Source organism: Cuculus canorus, chromosome 9, assembly GCF_017976375.1.
Source record: "Cuculus canorus isolate bCucCan1 chromosome 9, bCucCan1.pri, whole genome shotgun sequence".
NCBI lineage: Eukaryota > Metazoa > Chordata > Aves > Cuculiformes > Cuculidae > Cuculus > Cuculus canorus.
This window is the reverse complement of record NC_071409.1, coordinates 20534429-20544972: the sequence shown is the minus strand read 5'-3', so window position 1 is coordinate 20544972 and position 10544 is coordinate 20534429. Positions and strand designations below refer to the sequence as shown.

At 49.3% G+C, this 10544-nt stretch overlaps 1 protein-coding gene across 1 annotated transcript in view; it reads right to left on the bottom strand.

The window, feature by feature from the left end:
* Positions 1–3440: 3440 nt before the first annotated feature.
* SLC7A14 (solute carrier family 7 member 14) overlaps positions 3441–10544 on the bottom strand; it is a 32088-nt gene continuing 24984 nt past the window's right edge. The window contains exons 7-8 of the mRNA XM_054074876.1: positions 9321–10198; positions 3441–6932 (exon numbers count right to left, since the gene is read on the bottom strand). Coding sequence (XP_053930851.1) covers positions 6610–6932; positions 9321–10198 — 1201 coding nt within the window. The 3' untranslated portion in view covers positions 3441–6609. The remainder of the gene's footprint in view (positions 6933–9320; positions 10199–10544) is intronic.

Sequence of the window (10544 nt, the reverse complement as noted above, 5' to 3'; positions counted from 1 at the left end):
CATCCTTCCTGTGTGTTTCCATAGCTTTTCCATGACAGAGGTTCCCCAATGATTTTGAAGGTTGATTTTTTTTTTCTTTTTAATATCAGTTCAGGATGAAAGATTCTGCTCTGCTGTGGAATTCAGTGGGTCTTTTGGGTTTTTTTTTTTGGGAATATTTAAAATATGAGTAATCTTCCTGTGTGCTACCGACCACTGTCTTATCCTTTCATTCTTTCAATGTCCCTGATAGCAGATTGCACCGTTCGTACTGACTCATGGTGCTTTTTATACCAGGGAAACTTAGAAACCCACTGAGGTGTTGAAGATATACCCCCAGCACTGCCTGGTCATGCTGACATTGAGAAGTCATGTTGCTGGAAGCACTCTCAACTGAAATAAGAGTCCGATCCGGGGTCATCGCTCTGATTAAAACCGTGTAAGATCAAGATCTAACTCTGTCCTTACCAGAGGCTGTAGCAATTTAATTACACTGATACAAAATCCCATCTGTTCCTGGAAATGTTAACTCGGTACAAATAATTCATGTAAGCCAGGCTTCAGGAGCAGGAAAAGAGGAATAGCTGATGTTCAGGCATGGGCAAAGTGAAAAGCCTGGGTGTTGTGTGTAGGAGAAGGGGAGACTGAGCAAGCAGAGGAGAGGATCAGCCAAATCGCTTGGTGTGGTGGAAAAGAATTTGAAAACAAGGCTGCTACTCAAGCCTTGGTGGGCTGGGGACTGTCCTTTGATCTTCGACTGCTTCAGTCAGAGAACTCAAACTGGGCAACACCGACATGGGCAAAGATGCTGCAGCTCCCACCCCTCGCCTCCTCCGTGTGGGGAGCTGAGGATGGAGCATTTAGAAGGAGTGTAGAAGAAGGATGACCAAGCATGTAAAAGAGGTGAAAAAGGAGGATGGCTGTGCTCCATGGCGACTCTTTGCCCGCATGAGCGAGAGACAGGCAGCAGCTCTAGCATCTGCCATTAGTACTGGGAAGTCTTGAACGCGTCTCTGTTGTGCGGGCTATGCATTGCTGCCGTCCTATACAATGTACCCGAGGCGGGCAGCGGCGCGGGGCCATCGGCAGGACACTTGTGCCCATTACGTCACAGGCAGGGCACAGGCAGTTGTTGTATGCGCTGGAGAGCCACTATAAGTGCTGCCATTGATGTGCGGGTGCCACGGGCGATGGGGTGGCGCACAGACGTGCCAGCTTGTGCAGGCTGCCCGGGGATTGTGGATTGTGTGAAACGAATGGCGGTTTTCACCGTTAACCCCAAGGCCGATGGCAGTGTGGGAGACCTCCAAGCAGAAAGCTGCTGGAACGTTGCCCTGCAAATGGCCCTGGAGCAAACCAGGAGCAAAAAGCATCAGTCTGAGATGCTTGAAGGTGGGTTTTTTGGGCAAGGTGTTGGTGCTGCTAGAGGGACCCAGGCAGCGGTTGACAACCTGATGAGGAATGAGCCCTGCAAGGCATGATTTAGGGGTTTAGTTTTGCTGCCCACACCCTCGGGCTGCATCTGGGCATCTTCAGGCAGATGGGGCTGGAAAGCCTCGGCAGGGGCTGGCGCTGAGGCTCTGCTTACCCTTCCCACTGTGACGGGTTGCTGGTGGCTGATCCCAAATCCAACCCTTCAAAGGCCAATGGCAAGCTGCTCAGGAAGGAAAAAGCTTTATTTCAGGGAAGAGAAGAAAAAAAACAAAGTAAAACAACCTTGCAGAAGCTGCAGGGAAAACAGACGTCTGCAACTGTGGGGCGCGAGGAGATGGGGCCAAGAATGGGACAGGATATTAGTGCTGGCACTGCAGAAGGGAAGTGCTCAGAGGAAACACAAAGAACGTTAAACTTTTCTGGTTTTTAAAGGATCAAAGCTCAAATACCTGCTTTGCACCCTCCCAAAACACTCTGCTCCCCTGCGGGGTCCTCCTAGGCTGGGTTGGCCATAGCACTGTCGGCTCTTGAAGGCTTTTGGTGCTCATTTGCTGACCCGAAGCCTCAAAATAGAGTCAAATATCATTCTCCTGAACGGCAAAACTGCTCCATGCCGTGCCTCGTCTCAGCTGTGGAGCGGTGGGTGTGAGGTCTGTTGGTCACCCTGGCCTGGAGGTGGTGGTCCCTTATGCCCCAGTGGAGCCCTGCCTGGCCCCACCAGGACCAGCTATAGCTCCGCATCACTGGGAACGTGCTTGGCAGCTTCTCCATTCCCCTACAGGAATAAAAGCAGGGATCCTGTGAGGGAACACTGGTGGCCCTGTGACCACCCCAAAGGGGAGACATGGTTGTGTTCTGCCTCCCCACAGCCCCAGTGCCGGTGCAAGGGGTGATGGTACCCTGACACCCAGTTACCCTGGGTGGGGAAGGTTGGTGTTCATAGCACCTTGAGAAGATGGGAAGACCTCGGCGCTCCCTGGGGCTTAGCACTGCGATAGTCAACCTTGTGGTCATTGGCTTTAGGGTTTTTTTTTCTGGTTTTTTTATTGTGTAAACTGATAACTTTTTTTTTTTCCACAACAATGCAAGTAAATACCAAAGTCAGCCCATTGAAATGGATCCTATACAAAGGAAATTTTGAAGCACTTAAGGCAGGATTTATTCATCTCTAGCACTGAAAAAATGTCAGACCTTCAGGTACTGATTAACTTAAAATTTATATGGGATTTTTTTTTTTGTTATATTTTGGTTTAGTCTTTAATTTAAGATTTTCATTACTATGGAAACTGATACTAAGACACATTTGTCTCTGGCATTCTTTAAAAATCCATTAGTTCCAGTTTGACTTTTAAATGTAAAGGCACACAATAAAGCTTTATGCATTTATTAAAATATACAGATTTTGGTAAATTCAGATTTTTTTCTTAGTATCTTGGTAATATATATATTATATGTATAGTTGTCAACAACACAATCATTTGAAAATAAAAATCACTCCATAACATATCTGCATATTTTTTCTTTCTCATGACACACTACAAGACCCCATTGTACAATGCACCAATGGGCTTTTGGAAACCACAAAAAAAATCAATAAAAATTAATAGAACAAACTTTTTAACAAATACACCAATTTCATACCAGAACTGCAGAGAATTGTTACACCAGAAAGTACCATCTGCAAAAAAAAAAGCAAGATATACATCAGAAAGACCAAACAAAATGAAGTGAAGATCATTTACAAGCTGGATTTACAACATCCCACGTCGTTCGGGGTGTGATTTCTCTGCCACGTGGAGGATGCCGGCGTGCTGGGCTTCGTAACTGAGCGGTTGTAACCATGTGGAGTGAATTTGTGGAGGGACTGAGATCTTATAGAGCCGGTCTGGAAGATTTGAGGTATTTATTCTCTGTCCATATCATGCATTCGCCTTGCCCCGGGGTGTGTGTCCCGTGGAGGGTGGTCAGGCGTGGAAGGGCTGAGTGCTTCTCACCGGTGGTGGGAGCACGGTGGTACTGCTCTGTGTTCTCCTGATGGGTCCCAGGAGGTCTCCTCCTTTGGGGACCCGGGGGAAAGGCTGCATTTTGGGGTTACAGCAAAACAAGAACTTACATCTTCTCCCAGAGTCCATAACAACATACCTGGATGTTTTGGCCTTTGCAGCTTTTTCTTGCACCCACTGAAGACTCCAAGGCTGGCTACAAGGAGAAGTGCCTGAGAACCCAAACAGAGGCTGGACGCACACATCCCCCACGCACTGCTGCCCGGAGTGGGGAGACCTTGATGCAAATCAGCATCCCTGGGCATTCGCTGCTTGGCCGCTAGCAAAACCCAGGCACGCCCCAGCCTACAGCTCAGCTACCTTCTTACCCTCCAGCGTTAGGTGGGATGGTGTGCGCTTGGGAGGAGTGCACATATCCCACCTCTTGCCACAGCAAGGTCCGATGGCAGCCCATCAGCACCAGATGGTGCCATGGTATCAAGTGGTGTCTCCTAGTGGTTCTGGGGGCATGGCACAGCTGTCCTGCCCTGGCACTTCCCCAAGAAGGGCAAGGAGGATGGGTGAATGGGAACAAGAGCAGCCAAAGGGCTTCACTCAATGCATGGATCCAAATGAAAGGTTCCTACAGACACCAAAGCCCTCATCAAATTACATGGCATAATTAGAGCAGACATGACGACAGACACTGGTACTGGTAACTGCTCTGTAGCAAGAGATTAAGGCTGCAAAAGGAATAACAGGCTTCAATTCGACAGGGTACTTGGGCATGAGTTTGTGGTTCGGCAGGTGCCTAAATACCTTGCTGAAGCAGGACGAAGACGACTACCTCAGATATGGTGTAGTAAAAGAGCTGGTAGGAAAATAGCATCAATCTTTCTCCCTGAAAACGTAAAGCCAGACCTGTGAGGTGCCATCTCTCTTGGGTGTTTCTAAGGCATTGAGGACGAGAGCAGCCAAGCGCGAGTGAGAGGTGACCTTTGTGAGACATTCAGCACCACCGGAAAAGTTTCCCAAGCTGGCTCATGAATGGTGCATGCATTGCAAAGAGCTTTTTGGTGGGACACACTCTGGATTTCTGCTTGTAGAAGCGTGGCAGGGGCAGGCAGCAGGAGGCGATGCCGGGGTGAAGCTTATGGGTCCTTTTTGCCAAATCCTCACTCCCAACCTGAAGCTCTCATTGAGGCCAAACTTCCCTTGGCTTGCATGGAGTGCTCCTGGTTAAAATCTGCAGAATCAAATGCTCTTCTCCACTGCAAAAAGGACTGTGCTTTGTGACAGCTGGAGACAGAAGCTGCAGTGGAGAAACTTTCGCAGCCATAGCCAGACCCTCTCCATTGAGACCTTGAGCCTTGAAGAGACAGGGATGGGCGCGGATCCACACAGCCTCTGCAGTCAGCAGCACCCTCGCTCATGAAGGGTGCCAGGCAGGCTCTGCAATTTTTTGGGTGGCTGAGCCTCATCCAGTCAACCAAAGCATTAATGGTTCTCAGCATCACATGTTGGAAATCCTGCCTCATGCCCCTGTTGATATTAAATTGCCCGCTAAGACACCAGCAGCAGCTCCTGGCACGGGGCGCTGGCCTGGGCTGCTCCAGGGGAGACCTGGGGATGGATCTGGTCACAGCCTTTGGCAGATGGGAGGAGGATGGGTGTTGCTGTTGGACGGGATTCTTCCTTGGTTTTTATTTATTCAAAAAGTTGTTCCTCTGTTGCAGTGTTCGAAACTAAGCAGTTGGGTGATGGGCTCCAAAACTGAACCCACTGCTAACTGCTGATTCAGCAGTGTGGCTGCGGTTTGCGCTGGGGACAGTGGTGGCTGCGACCAAAGCTTGTCACCACTAAGAGTGCTGCGAGGATGCTGCTGGTTGAGAACCCGACAGTGCTGCTGGGGGCTGGTCGTGGCCATGCTCTGGCCGTAGCAGAAGGGTTAACTATGAGAAACACCCACCTGCAGACCACCTCTGCCCTGTGAGCCACCAGCTCCATTTGGTTTCAAACTGAAATATGGAAATGTATAGAAAAAAGGAGCATTTCAGTGGTTTTTTCACATAGTATTCACCAAGCCAGGGTCAGAAACAGAGAAAATGGTACAAGGTGGACACGCTAGCAAGAAGGGAGATTTCAGCAACTGAATCCTCTCCCCTTGCCCTGTGTGGCCCAGCCCCGCCAAGAGGTGGCCGATCCATGGATGTTGCTATTCTGCAGGGGCGCAGACACGTCCCTGAAGCACTGAGGCCAGAGTGAGTGGCGAAATGTGCCCACTGCAGGGAGGGAATTATGGCATAGTCATTTTTGCAAAAGACACAACAAGGTGAAAACAGTGCCCAGCCTCAGACCGCTGATGCTCAGAGGAACAGCGCGTGGTCATTGTCAACCATTCACACTAGGTAGGTTAAGCCAAGAATGGCTCACAGCCATTGCTGTGACCAGAAATGAGACCAGGCTCCCAGCCGCAAATCTGGGATGTTCGGCCATGCTGGGATTTCAAGGTTTGATTGAGACACAGACTAATTTTGAATCCCAGTATTTGGGATGCTTGGATTTAGGATGTGGGGATGGACACGGGGGGACACACACCACAATGCTGTGTGCACAGGGTGCCTTTGTGCCAAAATGAGCCATGGAATTGCTGTATGATGGGACCAAAATCCCTTACTCCACCTCTGAGCTACTCCTTTGAAAGAGGTTTGTCCATTCCCATTTTGTAACCACCTACCCACCCATCTGTCCTTCTGGCTCAGCTATTACTTCTAAGGTGGTTCAAAGAAAAAAAACACACATGCTAAGAAAGTGCCAAAAATGTAATAGTGGCATCCCACCACTGCAGCCATTGGGTGGACATTCCCCAGGGACAACTCGTCTCATCCCCTCATGTGGCTCCTTCCGCCTCTCAAATACCCTACCAGTTTGGCACCTCTCCCACTCCATCATCTCTGCCGATGTGGCTGGTGCCAGGAGATCAACCAATGCCAAAGGATCGGATGGCATTCACCAAAGCAGGACCTGACCGCTGGAGCCATGACAGGCCATGGGTGTGTTTGTTTTGGGGTCAACGGCAATTGCAGAGTGTGTCCCAAAGACTGGAGGTGAGCAGGGTGGTGGCGGAGGACCTGGGAAGGAGGGGACGAGATGGGGGAGCCGTGGGGACCCTTCCTCATCAACTAGGTGGCACAGTGCCCCACTGCCTGCCCTGCTACTCAGGTGAGTAGTCCAACTCATCGTTGGCGATAAGGGCTTCCGACGGCGGTTTGTGCCTGCCTTTGCTTTTCGACCTGCTACTCGTCCGATGGCTTTCCTTTGCTCCTGCCATTTGCTGGTACGAGAAGCTCTTGTCCTCGGAGGGACCCCAGCCTGGGTATCCCTCACCCTCAGTGGCATAGGAGAAGCCGTCATCCATGGAGAAGGGGTCAACGTCCACATCATAGCGCTGGTAGGTGCTTTGGTGGAGGGCCTCTTCACGGGCACTGATTTCCAGCGTGCTGTTCCACATCCCATAGCCAAAGTAGATGAGTAGACCTGCAGTGGGTGAGAGGGCAAGGGTTGGACCTTAACTGTCTACGCTGGCCCCACAATCCCAGCTAAAACATCGCTATAAACATGCTGAGCACCAGAATGGCACCTGACCCCCCCCCCCATGTCAGGGGTGGATTTGGGATCCAGCCCAGCTCACTGCCAGCACCCTACACCCATCACTGGGCTGGTGCCAGATGTTGAGGGTTAAATGTGTCTAAATATACCTATATTTTTTAACCCAGTGTATTTTGTAGTTGATGTCTGCTCTTCAAACCCATTGCGTTTGCGTTTCCAGGCTGCCAGCTGTGACCCAAGGGCTGCATGTTTTAAATATCAACTGGGATCACTTATGGCCATGTGATTGTGCCATCTGCAGCTTTGGTGGGACAGCAGCTCCCAGCAGACCTGTGGAGGCTGCCAAGAGCTGACAACCTGCATCTCCATCCTGTTACTCTCCTGGTCACCCTGTTCTCTCTGGAGTTTTCTCATGATCTCAGTCTCTATCCTGCTGGTGCTCACAGCCATATGTTCCTCAGGATTGTCAGGATGAGTATATTCAGTATTAAAACAGCTCTGAAATCCTGCCCTACTCCCTTCAGGAGTTTCATTTGGTCTCTAGCCCTACCTGTTTTCACCTTCCTGCATCAATGCTTTCCCAAGAAGCAAATGTATCTGGGGATCTAATTACCAGTGAATCCTGGGATTAACCTACCTGAGATGCATGCATAGAGAAACCCAGACTTCTCCGCATGCCACAGACAGGCCACGGAAGACTGCTTGTGAGGTTAAATCCAGAGCCTGTGCAGAAGGACTGCACATCTCTGCCAGAAAAACAAAAGGTATTTACTTCCCTCAACAGTCAAACAGCTGTAAATGGGGCTTGTGGAGTCCATCACACATTAATTGTGGCTTAACTGACCCATCGCCATTGCTGGCAGCTGAAGAAGTATTAGATGTACCCACAGGGGAAAGTATTTAATCATGGTGGATTAAATTAATGCTTTGGAGTCACTGCTTCCAGGTAAGATGGTTTTCTCTGGGTCTGCAGCTTCACTTATTGCCTTTCAGGGCCCAAAAAGCACTTAGCAGTTTTCTCCAGGCCAAAGGATGCACGTGGCAACTACTGCCCAACAGCTTGGCTTGGGGTTAGGGAATTCTCAGAGATGGAACTTCACTATGCAACCTCAGATGTACAGGACTGAGTCAGTATAGCTGCCATCCTCACCACAAAGCAACAGTGGGAATGGAAAAATGGAGGAAAACTGCAGTAGTAACCTCTTCCTGAAGGATGGAAACCATGAGGCTACTCTAAACTCTCTGAGATACTCAAGGGAGGTTCAAGGTCTTCCATGTCATCTCCTGATTCTGCCAACTGAATCTACATCACAAACATCAGGAGGCACCTGAGAAAAGCATAAAGGCTGGTGAGACCAGCGTGGAAGCCTCCTCCAGGATGCGTGATTCCTGCCTTTATGGGCGGTGGCAACTGACTATGACCTTTCCATCAATCCTCATTCCCTTTCCCCATCATTTTCTCCCTCTCAACCTCAGACCCTGAAACGTGCTCCCAAAGGGAAGGGCTTCTGGCGGTATATTTGGCTGGGGATAGTCCTTTTGGGTGCTCAGGGTCTGTTGTTCGCAACAGGGGGTTCTGTGGTCTATTGTATTGTATACATTTACTCACAGGGTTATTATTTCTCTGTAAAGAGTTCTTGGCTTTGATATTGTCTTGTTGCTTCAGTTCTGTGTAGCCCATACTTGGGAGCCTTCAGGAGGAACTACAAGACCTGCTCTTTTTCTCTTGCTTTTGTAGAGTAACTGGGATGCAATGTAAAGCAAGGGAAACTATGGACATGCCAGGCTCCTGGCTATGCGTCAGGAGGCCTAAATTTGGAAAAAAAAAAGGTCCACAATATTGCTTTTGTGTCCTAAGATCCCCTTGCCACCAAGTCAAGGACTTAAACCAAGAAAAGGAGATACAGTCCACAGACACCTTGGCTCTGTATCTCCCAGGGCCTTGGAAATGCAGTGCTGAGATCTTGATGTGGGCTGCTGAAGAGCTCAAGTGGGTGAAATAGCAAGAAAGCAGTTTCTAGATCCCACCTACTTTGCATCAAAACAGTCATTGAAATAGTTACCTTTGCATGAAGTGGTTTATTTCCATCAAGCCAACATTCTCTCAAGGTGTAACTTTCCTTTTAGCTGTGGGTCGGGGGCTTGACTAACCAAGGCTTCTAAGAACTTCAGGATGACAAGGGGCAAATGCAAAGGACTGGGTATGTCCCAGCTGAAGAAGCATCAGCCTAAGCACTCTAATTAGGGAAGTTATTTTTAACATCCTTTCAAAAGAGTGTCAGTTAAAAAGTTAAAATAAATTGATCTAGGACTCACCCACAAAACACCAGACGGCAAATCGGATCCATGTGACTGTGGAGAGCTTTAGCATGAGATAGATATTCACCAGCATAGCAAAGGCAGGGACAAAGGGCAAACAAGGTGCCATGTAGGGCAGCTTCTTGGGGTTTTCCGGCTGCTGCAAGATCACAAACACCAGCACGACGATGAGCAGGACCATCAGCACGACGAGGAGGACAGCCCACCAGCTCTGCTCATAGATGTAGTCTGACCCAAAAATGATGAAGGAGCAGAAGATGAACATCAGGACGAAGAGCAGGAGCACACAGACGGTGACCGTGTGGCCGGTGGCTGCTGTGGGGCGGTCCATTTTCCCTGGCAGCCCAAGGTGAATCCGCATTGTGTAGTAGCGAGGGCCAATTAACTTCTTCAGCTTGATGAGGTAGATATTCTCAGACTCATCTGCCTCGATCCCTGAGGTCATGTCTACCGTGCCATAATTGGGATGATTCACATTGTAGGTGGATTTATCGGACTTCCCAATTAGCATCTCATTATCCCCCAGGGATGGCAGATTTTTTGCCCCGCAGGTGTTGGTTGGTGGGCCAGAAAATTCTTCTCCTTCACTCCCCGGGGAGCAAGCTTCCTTCTCGCAGTCAGCCAAGATGCCCTCCTTCTTCTTGGTATGCTCCTCAGAGAGGAATTTGACAAAGCCATCGATATCGCTCTCGGGCTGGTATCGGAGGAGCAGGACACAAACTGAGACCAGGGTGTAGGCGAGCAGCGTGCCAATGGACATCATTTCTATCAGGTCCCGCAGACTGACCAGCAAGGAGAGCAGCGCTGCGAGGAATCCGGAGACGATACAAGCCACTACCGGAGTTTCCGTGTAAGAACTGATGTGGGACAAAAATCTGGAGTGCAAAACATTTGCAGAAAGTTAGAATTGCAGATCACAGCAGTTTTCTTTCACAATAACTCATATTCGACTGGAGGCACCAGACTCAGAGCCGTGATCCCTTGCTGCTTTTTGGAGCTTAGACTCCTGAGAGCTGGGGACTGGAAATATTGCTGAAGCTGGATCTGGACTTAGGTCTAAGTCTAACGAGCTCTGAAATGGGCTCTTGAAAACTTGCAAATAAGTGCCAAGATGTTATGTGTATTAACTGCTTTCCTTTGCAAGTGACTCTTGCATTAAAAGCTCATCCTCCCATAGGCTGAACCTCTGGGTACCAGCACCAAATGAGAAGTTTTTGCATA